Source organism: Ptychodera flava, chromosome 3 (genome assembly GCF_041260155.1).
Source record: "Ptychodera flava strain L36383 chromosome 3, AS_Pfla_20210202, whole genome shotgun sequence".
NCBI lineage: Eukaryota > Metazoa > Hemichordata > Enteropneusta > Ptychoderidae > Ptychodera > Ptychodera flava.
In genome coordinates, this window is record NC_091930.1 from 50,257,008 (window position 1) to 50,275,910 (window position 18,903).

General features: G+C 38.1%; 1 protein-coding gene across 1 annotated transcript; it reads left to right on the top strand.

Moving 5' to 3' along the window:
• The first annotated feature begins 2,460 nt into the window (after nucleotides 1–2,460).
• On the top strand, nucleotides 2,461–17,776 carry LOC139129384 (uncharacterized). Its single transcript, XM_070695019.1, has 7 exons — nucleotides 2,461–2,659; nucleotides 6,935–8,211; nucleotides 8,601–8,693; nucleotides 9,890–9,988; nucleotides 10,807–10,887; nucleotides 17,252–17,344; nucleotides 17,688–17,776. The coding sequence occupies exons 1-7, from the start codon at nucleotides 2,544–2,546 to the stop codon at nucleotides 17,774–17,776; spliced, it is 1,848 nt and encodes a 615-aa protein (XP_070551120.1). The 5' UTR covers nucleotides 2,461–2,543.
• The last annotated feature ends 1,127 nt before the right edge of the window (nucleotides 17,777–18,903 follow it).

Sequence of the window (18,903 nt, forward strand, 5' to 3'; positions counted from 1 at the left end):
GAAAAGCAATCAAGTTCTCGTTTTGAATTTACGACAGGTCTCTTTACTCGTCAGTTCGTCCCTTAAAATTGTATGAAAAGTCAATATCTACACTTATAGATTGATTTGTTCGGTGCATGCACATCGGAGTATAAGTTAATGGCGTATAAAATGTCAAAGAATGCAAATTTTTAAGGCAAGTAATTTCAATTTTGCTGAATAGCACATGTTACGGAAGAAGATAGCCGCGAAAGCCAAGGTACAAACTAATAATCATACGTTCCTTGCCCAGAATGACGTAGAGCACACATAGGGCAACGCCAGTGACGGATGTTCCCCTAATCCAGTCCACTACTAGGAGTATAATCCCCCATGAATTCTACCTGCAATAAGGCCGGGCCGTGCGGCTTGGGCTAATGTCGTGCGGCTCGCGCAAGCCCCACCATGGCTACAATTGTTGCACCTAAATGAATTCTAGCTGCAATAATTGTAGCCAACGGGCCGTGCGCCGGCTTTTTCTGACGTGATGGCTGTGTAGCGCCGGCCTGCAGGGCGCTAAACAGCTGCAATTATTGCAGCCACATAAATTCGTAATCCGCATGGCGATATTGCACTTAACGTGTTCAAATGACGATTGAGGCATTTATATCTGCCTGCTGTTGGAGGGAAGACTCTAGTAACGTGAAAGATATGTGTAGTGCAGTTATGTGTTTTTTACAGTACTATTGTCGATGTCACAACTAGAATGCTAATGGTGATGGAGTACTTTATTCCCTTGACCTTTTGGGTCACTAGTCTGTTCACCCATTATCAGTACGGATACTGAGATACAGAGGAATTAGAACACCTGAGCTCTGTTTGTGGTGTGCACGTACACATGTTAAGTACCGCCAGACTGGAGCCGACAACATTGTACAGCGATAAATTACGGAGTAAACGCCTGATACAAATCGCTGTACAAAGCCTTACTGCTTATGATTGCAAGGGGTTCATACAAAGACAGAAATACCTCATGAGATATCATAAGAATTGTAAATGTCGAGAGAAGAAACAAGGGAATATATACAACTGAAGTAAATGTGGTACGTGAATCAAGAACAATCTTGCTGCAATAGTTCAATAGGAACTACTTATTGATATTAATTTTATTCACAAAACAAAACACATCAGCAGAAATAATAGCTAATTTCGAATAGCGGAGATTTTGAATTACCGACTTAGATTTTCAGCATTCTTAGTCATGATGCCGGCCACGATAATAGATTCATGTGTCGACGTCGTGATATTTTGCCTGGTGCCCTCATCGATTGCACGGATCATTGAAATAAGCAAGACCATGATGCTTGTTAGCATGATTGTATTTCAACTGACACGTAGACATTGATATATTGTGTGATGTGCATAACATGACATTCTTTATGCTGGTACGTTTCGAAACATCAAATAGACGTGGCCATTCAGCAGACTTTCACTGAAAAGCATATTGTAAATCATTAACGACGCTCTACAGCAGAGCAGAGCAGTTCAGCGGAAGATAAAAGCTCGACTTAATAAACATCACAAGCCACAGCCTAGAGACAGGAACTTTTAATAGAGACAGGCACGGAGTGAGTGAGAGATGAATTAAATACTTTGCTTAGGCCGATATCTGTGCGTCCAGGAGTGAAAAGAAAGCAGGAAATTTAGAATGTGAATAAAGTAGAGTCACTAGACCTCAAGAAAGACTATAATGAATACCTTAATGAGGTAGATCAACGGTATTCAAACTCCCTTCTCAATTCCTTGGCTGAAGTATGTCATTTTTTTTCATCTGTATCTAATGTTCTGATACTGTCCATTTCTAACTCGATATACAACAGGCAAAATGACTGTATTGTATCCTAAAAAACTATCTGTTTTTGAGCTTGGCAACGTATATTTGCCCAATTCACACCCAAGCCTGGCACAATAAATTGACCTCCGGACACGATAATACGATATAGAGACATATATTGAGTAAGTGAATCAGTGAGAGAGAGAGTGGATGATGATGATGATGATGATGATGATGATGATGATGATGATGATCGTTTTTGCGGTGTTAGTGATTCTGAGGTTACGGAGAAGAAGAACAAAAAGAAATGTAGGGGACTAAAAATACACATTACCAGAAAAGGTCTAGATTCATTCTCACTTGATTTCATAGTTGTAATCGTTTTTCTGTAAAATCAGTCTGTATCATCGAATACAAGGATTGAACGAGAGCCATAACAAATAGAGTCTTACCCACAATGCACTGTAGTGCGTACTTCATACGTTATTGGCTAAACTCCACAACAAATATTTTCACCGGATTTTATTGTAGCAATACGTAAATTCGATACTAAGTTGTGTTTTTATGACAGTAGAAAAGTTAATAATTTACACATGCCTTTATCACGAGTCCTATAGCTCTAGCAAAATTCAGTGTTGTTTGTGTGTTTCCCTCAAACATATCCGGGCTATCGTTCATCAGAATTACATCATTCTTTAGCATCTCAGCCACTTTTGACATTGAATTTGATTTGTTCAGATCCTGAGTTGACATGGCAAGCTCTGACGTAAGACCAGGTACTTCTGCCAGCAAAGGGGGTGTACCTGCTGGACGCCCAGATAGTAATGGCGCACGACGTGGCAGTACAACGGCAACAAAGACTAAAAGGTAAGCTATGCATACGCCTAGTCAACTAGTAAGGCAATGTCTCATTTTGTCACGACCAATCAATAATGTCCACGCATTGAGACATTTACATTACCATAGAAATTTTCTCACCGTGACTGTAATGGAAAAGCCTTGGGAAATTTACAACATCATATGAATGCTGTTGTACACTACAATTCAAGAGACACAGTTTCCACCATCGGGCTTGCGTGCTGAAGGCGGCTGGAAGTGAGGTGGCACTAACGCCCTCTATAGGTGGATGCCTAAAGAATAAAGGTGGGATGTGAATAGAGTTTTTAAAGTATATCATCACTAGGGTATCCTAATTGACCAAATGATTCCAGACGATATGGTAAATTTCATTTTTTAAAATTAGCCTTTATGATAACTTATTCAGGGAATTTCCCAAAAGCGGTGAATATAAAAGGTTCGAAAAATATTACCCTAGATATCCAACCCAGAGTCGTGCATTGCTGCTATCACGTGTTGCGTATTTGCAAAATCTATCACAATTCATATAGGGTGTTGCCAATAAAGGGTTTGTAATAGTACGTATGTCTTTGAAGTCGCTAAGGGATGAAAAGGTTGATAAATTGTGTTTGATAGCTTTCGCCAAGAATTCCTCATATTCTCCAGTTGCCGGTCCCACGATCGGTTTCTGGTTCATTTCATCGCAGTAAACTGTCCATTCATGGTCACAAACTGAATTGCGCTACCGATAGCACTAGCTAGTGTCCTGATTGAGGTATTCCAGTATATGCCCCATACGCATGCAGCCATGGTAAATCGCGGGTAATGTGACTGTCTTTATATCAGTCGGTTTTTTTGTCGTTCGTACAAAGTTTCCCAAGCACATGTTAAGGCTGCGCAAAGTTGAAACTTTGTTTGACGTCAGCGCGCGCCTAGGTTAGTTGTAAATCCTCGAAAACAAACAAATATGCAAATGAGGTCAAACTGTGTCATATGACGTCACACGTCTGTTCGTTCGTTCGTTCGTCTGCTGCTAAGTACCTCACCTCGCTCGCTAGGTATATTCAACTTTGCGGGGCCTAGTGACCAGAACGTTTTGTCGCTAGATTTTTACGGGTGTCAGTGGGTAAGTTCTTTTGAAGATGGCAGAAGAGGTTCGCCAACAACAACGGGAGATTGTAACTTGCCAAGTGATTCAAAATGAGAAGGTTGCAATGGACTGGTACGCCTTTGACGTCGGTCTGTCTTGCAGCTCCGGTGCTCTCTATAATGAAGGGCTGGTCCGCGCCAGTCAACACGAACATGGCCGATTCAAAACGAAAATTGCTAAAGACGCCAAAACGTCGTGCTACTTGCTACAGTCTGATAAAAGTGGTGACAGCAACAGATTAGAGGTGAGTCTAGGGCTGGCTATTGCAAAAACATGTGATCGATTCCAGAAGTATTACATTCTATTCGATGTACATATAAAACCGGACGATATCGTGACAATAACAACACAGAACTCAGTAATCGCAAGATGCCTTGCTCAGCACATGGAGCAGCAACTTCAAGTAAATGCAAATAAAGTATTCAGATAAAATTGCCGTTGATAGCGTCTCTAGAGTGGAATCGTTTAAGCTTATATAACGGCATCAACGTACTTGCCAAAAATGGATTCGGTTTTTCGAGCGTAAAAGAGTTTAGAAAGAGTCACACACAAGCCATAGCATAGTTGATCGCTTCGGTTGACTTTCCTTGAAATGTGTGCCCTTCAAGACGTATGTCAGCACTCCTGAAGTCACAGTGGAGGAACTACTATAATCAGCATTAGCCAAGGTGGATGAATTGATCTTACCCACAGACACCCGAAATAAAATCTTAGATAAACGTCGTAAGCTAAATGCATGCATAGAACAGTGTTCGTCGCAAATACTTCTTTATGATGAAGAACTTGAAGTGGTGAATCAGAGTGCAGTATCTGTAGACCATTCAGAATGACGGGTGATTTGAAGAACGTCCATGCTATTCAAGGTTAGTAAAATATTTGTACGTGCATTATTGCAATGCAGCGATGTCAGTCAGTAAATGCGCTGATAAATATGACCACATTTTTACAAGTACAAAGTGCCTTGAGGAGTTAGCCAATGAAGGTTGTGTCCCTTATCTGTGACTTAAACAAATATTTCTAAAATTCATTGCCCTGTCAGAAGGGGATGAATGCTTGATGCAGAACTCATAAACTTATCACTGAGCGGTGAAATAGTTACAATGTAGAGGTGTGGTACCCTGCGTAGATTGCAAGAAGCCCTGGCAAAGTATTGTTCAGCACTTATTTCTTGTTCCCATTTGCAGTTGTGTAATATCACTCCAAACAGTCAAAATTGTACAGTACCAAACGTGTGCAGTAAAGTAACTGAACCAAGTACATTGAAAATATTTACATTCTTTTTGTGTACTTTCTATGTATTGTTCAATGTTGTGTAAGTCATGTATAAAAAATACCCAAGTGTTTTCTCTGTTTTCCCATACTCTTTGATAGGTGCATTTATTCAGCAAGGAGACTACTTCCTGAACAAAGACAACTTCATGCCTTCCTAGACGAGTGTCTGCATACCTGTGGTGGTGTTTTTGTGCAACCAGGTCATCCTCTATATGGAATATGTGTAACGATTTAGAATTAAGGTGTTGCAGTGAAATTTAGATACATTACTACTCGTCAAAACTCCCTCTCCCAGATATATGTTACAGCTGTGGTGATGGTGAGGTTTCCCCTGTGACTAAAGAAATGAGAACTACATACCAGACAGTCCATCCAGTGGATGTTTTTCACTGTTAGTGTTATAACATTTGAAAAACTACAGGTGTTGTACCTCAGTACAAATATGAACATCAAGTGAAAGTCTTCTCTGTCAAGCTGTTTAACTTAATGTCAGCCAGTACTTCTCACTGCAAGTTTATTTACATTGATCAAGTAAAAAACTGTTCAACTCTAATATCTTCATGTGTAAGTGTTTTATTTCAATGGAATTGACCATCCACAAATAGATTGTGCATGTGCATGACACTTTAAACCAAACATACAATCAAGACCCAAGGTTCATCTGTTTCATGATTGATGCCAATGGCAATGCCAAGGACATCCAAAAGTGATAGGCAATGTAAATCTGAACAAGAATATCAGTGCAATTAACCCTTTGTGTGAAATTTATGCTTGGACTTCGAGGATTAGGGCTTCTTGAGTATGGATCTTTGTTTTCAAATTTGTTTTTTACCAGATTTGCATATTTTGGAATATATAATTAGTTTTTTTTTGTAAACCGCCCCCCCCTCCTAGGTTTTTGGTGAGCTAAGGTGACGTCATACATAATTTCAAATTTGTGCAGCCTAATATCCTGAACCACCATCCCTCTGAGGGACGGTGCCTAAACGCACAGTATCACAAGATATTGTACTTGACCATTATGGGACAAAGTTACAAATTCTACACCATCTTTCTATTCATCATCGAACGATTTACGCTATTCGAGACTTGCAAACCAAAGTTTAATAAAGGCCTGCCTGGTAATTCGAGTATAATACGGTAAAGAGTTGAACTTCGTGAAGTCACTAGCACACAAACTTTATTAAAGCAACATGAATACATCGAAAGACAGTCTCGGGGACAATTCTGATCACAAAGTACAAGTATGGTGCCATCAGATTGGACGCAGTATGTCATGGATTCGATAGGTCACACCAAACAGTCACTGAGCGATTGCCTTAGAAGTTTGGTGCATCAATGACTAATCATAGAAAGAATAATCAAGTCGTAAATTTCGCTGCTGCCTTCTTCATGTCGGAAAATTGAAGACGATATTTTTAATGTATGAATTCGTGAAAATAACTATTCGTAATTGGCCCGTAAAGGACTTTTAGCTTACCGCTTTGGAATTCCAACAATGTTTGGGCAATTGAATTGACTCAAAGGCCATCGATTATTCGAACCACATTAGTTTGCCTCTTCACTCATACTTGTCTTAGTTGTTAGGTTGAGCGCTTACATTGCATTATTTCTACAAATTTCAAATGGATGTAATTAACTCATTTACATACGATTACTTATTATGCAATAACACCTGCCCCCCCCCCCCCCCGCCGTGCAAATCTAACACAGTGTAAGCCTAAAGACAAGTTTTTTTTTATTTAGAGACATGCAAGGATCAATGAGACTACAATAATGTATTAAACACAAAGCAGGTTTATGAACACCTAACAATGCAGTGGTCACTACTCACAGAAACCTATTATAAGTTAAATATTTTCTTCCTTTTTTCTCTTTGACAGCAATATGGCAAAGAAAGCGTTGATCGTATCTGACCGATGGGGACCATCAATCCATGGAGGAATCACCGATGCTCTTCATATAGTGATCAAACTACTGCAGGACATGGGAATATCTGTCCATTGTACAGCTTTAAAAGCAACAAAAAAGGAGGAAGCAGAAGCAAAAAAACTTGGAGTGACTCTTGAACTTCCAACACAAACAGGCGTATTTGAATTCAGAGAGCCACATAGCGATTGGTTGTTATACCACAACGAACACTTTCCAGATTTGGAAGAGTTGACAAATGTCAAATTCGTGTTTGGCTTCAGTGCGTTCACCTCAATACCAACCTTCAAAATCCTGCGTAAGGTGTTTCCAAAGGCGTCTTGCTATCTGATCAATCTCTTTGATAAAGATGACATCACGCCTTTGATCGTTGGTTGCAGTAAAGAGGAACTGGAATTTCGAAAGCGAATCATGTCAGATGAATTCAAGAATGCAAAGTGTTCGTTTTCTGTTGGAGAACGTGTTCACGCCGAATACAGCCAGCTTTATCACAGCACCAATCAGCAGCTCCTTTCGCCGATGATAAACGAAGAATACTTAGCGGCTTCAAAATCAGATAAACCACCGATACTCAAACGCGAAAAATTCAAAATTATATCCGTTGTCCAGGAATACGAGTTGGAAGACCCCGAAAAACTTGATGTTGCTATAAAGGCGGTAAACGATGCAGCTGAACTAATATATCAGTTCAACAAAACTCCTTCGGTATGGAAAATAATAGGAATACCACCACGCAAGGAAAAGGAGGTAGCGAAGAAGCTGACACGCAGCTCAAGATTGAAGATCACGCCTAAAATCGTGACAAGTACTGAAGAACTTAACAGTGAACTGATGTCATCTCATCTTGTATTAATTCCGCCATCTACGACAAGTTATGGTAACTTGACTCTGGCAGCTATGTGCGCAGCGATACCCGTAGTCTATCCTGAAGGGTCTCATAGTGATGAGATTGTTAGTAAACACATAGATATGCTAGAAGCGACAGAATGTGCGATTGATATGGAAGAAGACCCCGAGGATTTGCAACACCGAATAGTGTCAGTCATAACGAAATACCCGACAGCATTTCAACGTGCAAAGATAATAAGAGATCACATAAAGGAAAAGGTAGCCCAGGATCTGCGGGATAGCAATGGAAGTTTTGTTGCCTCGATAACTGCCGATATGCAAAGCACCTCGCCACATGGGGACGATCAAGACACAGAAACTGAATCCACCGTTGAACACAAAGGTACCGATAACTCATACAGTACAAGGTCTTTTGGGTGAATTAAGAAGTGTGTATGTCTGCAGGGTGTGTGCTTGTGCGGTAATATGCATCGTGAGATTGTCTAATAATATTGAATACAGGAATGCTTAAACAATTCACTACATGTTGCCTCAATTTTTAAATCTGAAGAATAAATTCTACGTTACACATATTGTGGGCTTTTGTACAGAATATCTGACAGCGAATTACTACTGAAGAATCATCGTAGGATATAGAACTATCGCATGATCATACCAACTGCATATAGTACATCTCTTTGTCGAACTTTCATGTAACATATCGTTACAAAATTTTCGAATTTCTTTATTTTCTTGTGAGATGTCTCCTTCGAATATTAATATTATCTGTAGGCAATGGCGCGAAGATATCAGATGATGGCATCGAGTCAAAGGTCTCTGACAGAAAGAATGAAGCTGATGCGGAAAAGGATGAAGTCAATACAGGTAACACTTCCCCAAAGGAAAACACTAAGGTGGTCAAGAAACTTCACGTTTCACTATATCTCTACTGACTCTATTTCTGTAGCTGCTGTGGTTGCCTGTTGAGTCTACTTAGGGGCGCAAAACCGTTCTTTCATTAGCTAGGCCTAGTACGATTAGCGCTACAATTGTTTGATAAGGCAATCATCGTCTTTGTTAAAAAGAATGACTGATTTGTTTCTCTGTTCATTGGTGATGGCGGTAAGGATTCAGTGGATAGCGACAAGTCCATAGCATCCGACAGAAAACATGGAATAGAGATGGCAGAACAGTCCATGCAGGTATCACATCCATCCGAGTAGCGATAAAACATTTCAAATGCAAGAAATGTCGTGTTATGATGATCGTTTCTGAAAACGGTCATATTGATTGGTCGGTAGCTCATGAAAGATACATAACAAGTGGTTTCAGTGAAATGAAGCAATTATGAAAGGATCACTCCATGACTCGATAGGGCGATCATTACTACACTTGTCTAGTCATGCAAACGTCTTTTATTTTCATATCAACGTGTCTGAAGGGAGACTGATTTTCTGTTATTCATGTATCACTCCATGACTTCAAATATTTTTATTCTTTCCGAAATCAATTTAAATACTTTAATCCCATTGCAATATCCCTGTCTTGCTTTACACATTTTTATTTGAAGGACATTTCACTTCTTAAGTTCGATCAGATTTCGTTTCGGATTCGAAACCGTAACGTACGGCATCTAGTCATTGAGCAAAGACATCACAGTCAAAACCACCCGGTCAAATCCCCACTTTTTAAAAACAGTTGTTTAATAGCAGAGATAAGTTATTTCCATTTTCTGACTGCAGCCGTTCCGCACATTTTAGAGTTCATAGAGCACGAGTCTCGCACTAACATACTCGCTATCACACATTGCACAAAACTTTATCACAACAATGAGTACATCGCTTTCATTGGCCAAAATAAGCATCGGGGACAATTCTGTCCGCCAGCAGAGATATCAGGAGAAGGTTCAGTAGATGTAGAAATGCATAACTACTAAAATGCAATTGCCCTGAATGCTAGAGTACCTTAAATAGCAAACACATATAGATAGCATAATTAAAGCTAGTTATTATTGAGAATCACTTACAGAGAAAGAATGACATATTTGTACTTATTTTGAAATTATATTATTTTGTTCCAAGCTGTGACTGAGCTACCTACAGAAGAACTCACGGCAGGGAGAGCAGATGATAAAGAACATTTATCGGGAGCATCTGTTGACCAAGAAAGTAAACCTAAAGGTGTGTTTTTTTCTGACAACGCATGCTCAGCACACAAGGGATTATATATATATATATATATATATATATATATATATATATATATATATATATATATATATATATATATATAATGTGCCCTCCCATACCTTGTTTATATATATATATATATATATATATATATATATATATATATATATATATATATATATATATATATATATATATATATATATATAAGGATTACTCGAGAAACGATTATACGATTTCATCTCTACGACGTTGTATCGTAAGCCGCTGGACTCACTTGTCGAGTAGTCTCCTGATAAAGGTGTCTATATATTTACATATGTAGACTTTAGTAATCAATAGCGTTAATAAATATTTAAAAACTCTCTCTTATATTTATCAGGAATACAAGCTCCCTCGTACCTTGTTTTATGTTTTTAATTTAATGACAAAAAAACCTGGTCACTGTTGATTCTTGTTTGAGGCAAAAGAAATGGTCCGGGCAAAATCTAGCACATGCCACTGTTTAACTTGATTGATAACTGTAATGTATGATGGCGAACGAAAATATCATTTCATGGTATGACAAATCTTACAAAGGAATAAAAAAATTGCATTTGTACTGATAAGATATTGGGGGCGAATAATCTTTCATTAAATTACAGGAATAGTTCTTTTCTGTTCTTTAATGTTAATGCTTCCATGATGAACATACATAGTATCGCTGTCTTTCATATTCAACTGCTTAGCGTCAATTTGGACTGTAAGATGCATGTTTAGATGTAAAACGCAAATTTTCTACAACGTAATCACACTGGTTTATTCAGTAGCTGAGCAACCAGGTAGCGATGGAGACATGGCCGAGTGTACCAGTGATAAGAATTTAAGTAGTGGAAGAATTCGACGGAAACGTAAGTAGATGGATAGAAAATATTTGTTTGGTGGTGACACTTTACCAACCAACTCAGAACATTTAACACGATAGGAACTAATTTGGGATAATTGGATGGTGAAGTAATGTCGGTTTAATATGCAAATATTAGCTCATCAGCTTTTCTTCTTATGTTACACACTTGTTTTTATGAGTAATTTGTAATATTGCAACATTCAGCTATATGTCACCTAACACTTTTAAGAAATTTGAAAAAATGAAAATCCAATTATCCCAAATTAGTTCCAATCGTGTTATTTGTTGAAAGACGTTGATTTGTCAGCATTTGTTATTTATCGAGTGTAATGATACGTCGCTTACATATAATTTATTATGGTAGAGATCCTGGAAAAAATTAGTTTAAAGATTGCGAGACGCATGAAACTTAAGAAACATATATTATTATACATCTACCATCGAGAACAATAGAATTTTGCGTTACGTAACGCCCGTTCCGTAACACGTACGGCTTCAAGGCACCCCATCCCCTGCGGCTGTATCTGCGCGTTTACTGTTGAACAGTTTCAAGGGACTCGTTGGACGAGTGCCAAAACATGTCTCACGCGCTCTGTATGTACGTGTGTAGTGCACTCACACACTATCCAGAACTTGCAGAAGTGCGTCCGAGATAGCGTTCGACACTTACGCTATAAATCGGAAGAAAAATTGTTGACAAATGCACGAAAACGGTCATTACTCTGAAAATTGATATTCAAGTCACGAAAATAACATGTATAATATTGTTATTACGACAATACCGCAAAGGATGCACTCGGACATTGGCGCCGCGCATCGCCCTCCGCTTCTCATCGGGCAATATGCTGCGCCAATGTCCTCGTGCATCCTTTGCGGTATTTTCGTAATAACCTCATATTATTACTCTGAAATTGAAGTAATTTTATTAATATAGATACATGTTACCATTTATCATGCTCCGGCTTTTGGTATAAAGCATTAAAATTTCCCACGAGGATGTCTATTTCTCACATTGCTGGCCACTGGGAATGTGGGGGTCGACAGTGTGAGAAATATCGATCCCGCACTCTCAGAAATCGTCCAACACTCTGCAGTATTTTATATTACACCTCACGTATTATCCAGGTACTGTGATTGGCTGAGCCTCACTCACGTAATATAGAACAAAAAGTGATAGAACATGGCTTTGGTGATATAGCCCTGTCGCGTGCGCTGATATAGCCCTGTCGTGTGCGGTGATATAGCCCGCTACCACGTTCTGGAATACCGCGCGTCCTTTATGCGCGTTCCATATATATCATCGCGTACATTTTGCTTGTTATTTTCTGTAAAGCAATGGCTTTTGAAAGGGTACAATAAATTAGCTCGACCTGAAGTACACGACGACGTTTAGTACATTATACGAGAAAAGCTTGAACAACACTGTGTTCGTTTTTAGACGTCAACTTCATGTAGCATTGCGATCGAGCAACAAATAGAACGTTTCACTGTGGCGAGTCTCGATCGACACTTGACAGCATTCTGAGCAAAGTTTTCGAAAACAAAGTGTTTGTTCGGTGTAATAAAATTAATAACACACGCTATCACGGACAAGATCACGATTTGTTGCCTGCCCTCGGGCTGGCGCTCATGACGGTAATATTGATGATACCCTCGCCTTCGGCTCGGGCATCATCAATATTACCGTCATGAGCACCATCCCTTGGGCGGGCAACAAATCGTGATCTTTCCCTTGCTGGCGTGTGTTATTATTGAATTTTATATTATTGCCTGAATACGGGTTTAGGTGTCCGAGAGCAGGTGACAATGTGCCCGACGTAAGGAGGGCAAATTATCTTCAGCTGCAAGGGCACATAAACCCATGTATTCACCCAATAATATTTTTATTACATGCCTCTTCGCAGTTAATGCTATATTAGATTTAACTACGTGCAGGGCATTTTCAAGCAATTTTACCTTTAAAGACCAGCATCAAAAAGATTTAAACGAAAGTGAAAATAGCAGTGAGCGTAGGCTATTTTACATCTAGTGTTAAGCGTCTCCTTCGACGTTGAAAACGTCGACGGGCTTCACTGGACCGGGTAACCATGGAAACCGGTTAGTACATCGTTCACCGGCCCGCTAATATCCCGGATGTTCCTATTCAAATCAATGCACTGATTTGCACTCACATCGAGGCATGTAATAAACACTACACGAGCTCTACTTGGATCATAAAAAGCGTTTCGTCGCATATTATCCAATGGCACGATGAGTACCACATGGACTGGAACCACAGAGTACGCAGGTCAGAGTACAGGGAGGGGGCGCAGATGATAGCGTTGTCATGATTTTGGATAACTTTGAACGTTGTTTGTGACCCCGCAATGGTGACAGAACCACGAAAACCAGACGAATTTTCCAATAACAGGTGAACATAGTTACCTTGGAAAATATGGCCAATTGTTTTCTGTTGGACATCTCGTCCGTATTAGTAGCAGCTGAAGTATCGGCAGCGGAACTCGCCTCAGAGATCGGGTTTAAGTGACACGAGATACTTCAGACGGCCACAAAGTAGGATAGCCGCTGATACAGTTAAACATTCGATGTTTCCGGCATGAACTTAACGAATTTTGTGGTCATGTGAGAAAACAAAATATCACATTCGTCCGAGAAGTCGGATTTTATCAGGTGTTCTGTTGAAAAAATCAAGTAGACGTGTAATTGTCCTCGACAAATGATGTAAATAACAATTGCTCACAGGCACCATAAATAACCATTACCGCCAATTTTGAATTGTCACTTTCCAACTGAGCCACACATAAATGCCAAGAATTGCCATACTCTATATCGGTTGTAACTTTCTAATCGACTCAGCCTATAAAGTATGTTCAGCATTTAATGAAGATCAACACTAGCGTTACATTGTTCTGTTTTTGTCTGTATTTTCGTTTTGTAGTCATCTTCAACGTGTCAAAACTACCAACAGAATATACAGGAAATATATAACCAGATCAGTAGACGTGTGCTAATGTATTCATCAGATATATATATATATATATATATATATATATATATATATATATATATATATATATATATATATATATATATATATATATATAAGATTAGATTAGATTAGATAAGATAACTCTATTGCCATTATACACATTCATGTACAAAAGGAAATTGTCTTGCTGTCGTCACACAAAACAACACAACATCAGATATTACATGTCACTAAAAACACTTTAAAAACCGACTATAAAACCATAACACTAATTCGAAGGAGGCAAGAGTAAAAAAGAATATAACATCCTATGGATACAGGTAATAAAAAATACAAGTGCGAATTAAAAATCGCGATCTCAAAGTATTTAAACAGCACTTGGATAATAACTATTGCTAAAACGTGCAATATGCACTTTAAAGGACCGATAGTGCCGTCCAGAGGGGAGCAATTGAAATAAATCATGAGCTGGATGAGTGCTGTCATCAGTGATGTGTGAGGCCCTGTTGTAAACATGCTGCTGATAGATATTGTAAGGTGAGGGTAAATCTGTGCCGATAATTCTTGATGCAGAAGTGACAATATTGTTTAATTGTGCTTTCTCTTACTGGGATGTCGCTACCAAAACAAATATATTTATCAACTTTTAACACCGTCTGCAAATAGAATGGTACGTCTTAACCATATAAATGAGAGTGTTGCTAATTAAATAATAACACATTAGAGCGAGGGCAACATTATAGACATATTGCCTGCCCAAGGGATGGTGGTCATGATCGAAATATTGATGATGCCCGAGCCGTAGGCGAGGGCATCATCAGTATTTCGATCATGACCACCAGCCCGAGGGCAGGCAAAAAATCGTGATATTGCCCTAGCTCTCATGTGTTATTATTTTTATTACTCCGAACAAGCAAACATGCGAACAAACAAAGACACAAAGACTTCTACGAGTACAGTTTGCCTTTTAAGTCCGCACCTCAGCGTAAAATGTCGTCAGTGCCGTGTCCAGGGTTGCCGCTAAAGTTTGCCGATCTCCTTGGTGGCGTATCCAAATTTGTTGCTTGCATAGTCGCTGAACACAGAAATTGCATTCCTTGTTGCCATTTTCGTTCGTTTGCTGTTTACCTGCATCAAAATATCGTCTAACTGTGCCGGTGACAGCTCTGCATGACGTTTCGCAGCCATAAGTTGCCAACTGCAAAGTACAACAAGCGAACGACAATTTGTTTTGCGCAGAAAGGATGCGCAGTAAGTAAATGACGTCATCCATGCAATATCAAATGCGGAGGGCATCATCAATAGTCCGTGGGCTGGAGGGGCCCACCGTGCACCCCCCATGAACCTACAAAAATTCATGTGGGTCACAAAATCGTGATTTCGCGGTACCCTTCATAACATGACCGTAACAGCTATTGAGTCCCTATATTTTGTCTGTTAAAATCCTATTTCTTATTCTAGGGATCCAAAGGCTTCTGAAAAATACAGGTTTGTTATCCTGTGCGGTTGTGGGGGAGGTGAACGTAGACGCCCCCTCTAGCCCACAGCCTAATAGATTGTTAGTAATGCTTGCTGTATAAGTAAGACAAGGAGACATATACAATTTTCCAAATACGTCTTATCAAAATTATTTTATAAAAAAATATTTAAAAAGTAAATTATAAAAATAGACAGTCATCAACAATCTATTTACTTTAAGGAGAAAATGGCAATATGACTATGTGTGTGCGTTTTAAAGTCTTCTTTTTAAGGCTGTGCATTAGTTCATTGAATAACAATCAAATGCCCATTCACGATATACCAATGTAGCAAAACTTGCAATTTTAGTGAGTAGAGACAATAATGCATTGTAAATACCCATTTTTTACATTTATTTTCTTCTTCAGCACATTGCAATTAGTAAATAACATCAATAAATGTGTTTGATTTGCTTCATTGGGAGGAAACAATAGTTATCGTATTTTCTTCCGGTTAAAATTGCTGAATTACCAGAAAAAATCGATTTAAAGTTATCCAATTGTATGACGTCATATTTTTTTACTACAACCTTATGCATTTTAGAAAGACCAGTATCTAAGCTTTATAAAACTATAAGGTATATGGCATTTCAAGCCAGTTTACTTCATCAAGGAAAGAATGTTGTACCCCTACCCCTAGCTTTTGCACACCCCATACAGATACACGCAATTCAAAATTGACGCCAGAGAAGTAGTGTATAGTTAAATATCTGATGTTAACACTTTTTTTCTTGTTTAATATGTCGGAATAAATAATTTAAACACACAAAGTTGTGGAAATTTTGCTTAATAAAAAGTAAATCACAATTGTTACATGGTATTTTGGGTAAAAAAATGTCAAAATTGTCAAAAAAAATCATTCAATAGTGCCTGTCCGAGGGCGCTGTGAGCAATTGTCTATATGAGTCTATATGTTTACATATGTAGACTTCACTAATCGATTGATATTAATAAATTAACAATTGCTCACAGCGCCCTCGGACAGGCACTATAAATAACCATTACCGCCAATTTTGAATTGCCACTGTCCATCTGTGCCACACATAAACGGTAAGAATTGTCATATTCTATATCCTTTGTAAGTTTATAATTTACTCAGCCTGTAAAGTCCGTTTAGCATTTAATTAGGATCAACACTATCCTTACACTGTTCTGTATTTGTCTGTATTCTCCCTTGTAGACATCTTCAACCTGATGAAGTCCTACTTTTAGGACGAAACGTTGTATCAAAATTACCAACAGAATAAACAGAAAATATACAAGCAGATCAGTAGACGTGTGCAATTTTATTCATCTACTATATATATATATATATATATATATATATATATATATATATATATATATATATATATATATATATATATATATATATATATATATATATATATATATATATATATATATATATATATATATATATATATATATATATATATATATATATATATATATATATATATATATGGGTTACTGGAGAAACGATATTACAATTCAATCTCTACAACATTGTATCGTAAGCCCCTGAACTCACTTATCAGAAGACAAGTCTCGTGACTAATGAGTCTATATGTTTACATATGTAGACTTCACTAATCGATTGATATTAATAAATGGTAAAAAAACATTACCCCCTACTCTTTATTTATCAAGAGAACAAGTAACCTCGCACAAATATAACCCTTTTATGTTTTAGTTTTTAATTTAATGACAAAAAACCGGGTCACTGTCGAAGAATAATAAGAATATGTTGTCAATAATACACTGTTACATTATTTCTTATGTCGAAATTAATGCCTACATAAGTGTTATCATATTTAAATAGCACATTTCATGACATTTAATGTTAACTCTGACTTTAGGCAAAGCCGGTAAGATTGCAGTTGATGTTGGCAAGTCAAGGAAATCCGACAGAAAGGATAAAAAAGAAAAAGAAGACGTTGAAGTCAATAAAGGTATACAACTCTGCACAGTGCAGTAAAAGCAATGTTCTATTTCTGAAATGTCCATAGCTGTTGATTCTAGTTTGAAGCATTAGAAAAGGAGAAAAGGTAACAGTAAAATCCAGCTAATACCGCAGTAATAACTGTAATGTATGAGGGCGAACGAAAATATCATTTTGTGTTGTAAAAAATCTTACAGAAGAATAAAAAACTGCACTTATACTGATAATAATTGAGGCCAATTTGCGTTACCTTTCATATTCAGCTGCTTAAGGTCGATTTAAACTGTAAGATGCATGTTTACATTGTAAAACGCAAATATTCTATGACGTAATAACACTGGTTTATTCAGCAGCTGAGCAACCAGGTAGCGATGGAGACATAGCCGAGAGTACCAGTGATAAGAATATAAGTAGTGGAAGAATACGACGGAAGCGTAAGTAGATCGATATATAAATAGTATTTGGTGGCGACACTTTGAAGCCAGCATAGAATATTTAACTGGATTGGAACTAATTTGGGATAATTGGATGGTAAAGTAATGTCGGTTCAATCTGCAAATATTAGCTCATCAGCTTTTTTTCTCATGTTACACACTTGTTTTTATGAGTAATTTGTAATATTGCAACCTTCTGCTATATAGAACCTAGCACTTTTAAGGATTTTGAAAAAAATGAAAATCCAATTATCCCTATTTAGTTCCAATCATGTTATTTGTTGAAAAGCGTTGATTTGTAAGCATTGCTTATTTATCGAGTATAATGGTACGTTGCTTACATATAATTGATTATAGTAGAGATCCTGGAAAAAGTCAGTTTGACGATTACGAGACGCATGAAACTTAAGAAAAATATATTAATATACATTTACCATCGAGCACAATAGAATTTTGCGTGCGCTAAAAAAGCCGTATGGAACGCCCGTTCCGTAACACGTATGGTTTCAAGGCGCACCATCCCCTGCGGCTGTATCTGTGCGTTCACTGTTGAGATGTTTCAAGGGACTCATTGGACGAGTGCAAGAATATGTCTCGCAAGCTCTGTATATACGCGTGTAGTGCACTCACACACTATCCAGAACTTTTCTGTTGGACATCTCGTCCGTATATCACTGTACGAAAAGTCAAATTTGTCATATGCTTTATCTGGATGGTAACAGTTTACGAAGTACCACATTTGTACCGCATTTGCCGTGTTACCCAGGCAAACATGGTAAAACGTGGTACTTCGTCGACTGTTGCCACCCAGGAAAATCGTATGACAAATTTGACTTTTCGTACAGTGGTATTAGAAGTTGAGGTATCGGCAGCGTAACTCGCCTCAGAGATCGAGTTTAAGTGACACGAAACACTTCAGATGGCCACGAAGAAGGATGGTCGCTGATACAGTTAACCATTCGATGTTTCCGGCGTGAACTTAACGCATATTGTGGTCATGTGAAAAAAAGGAATTCCACAATCGCCTAGGACTAGAGACAAAATATCCTCAACTTGTGTGAAAACTCTGATCCCAGGTCTTGGGGTGTGAAATTCTATTAATTTAATAACGATATATATATATATATATATATAT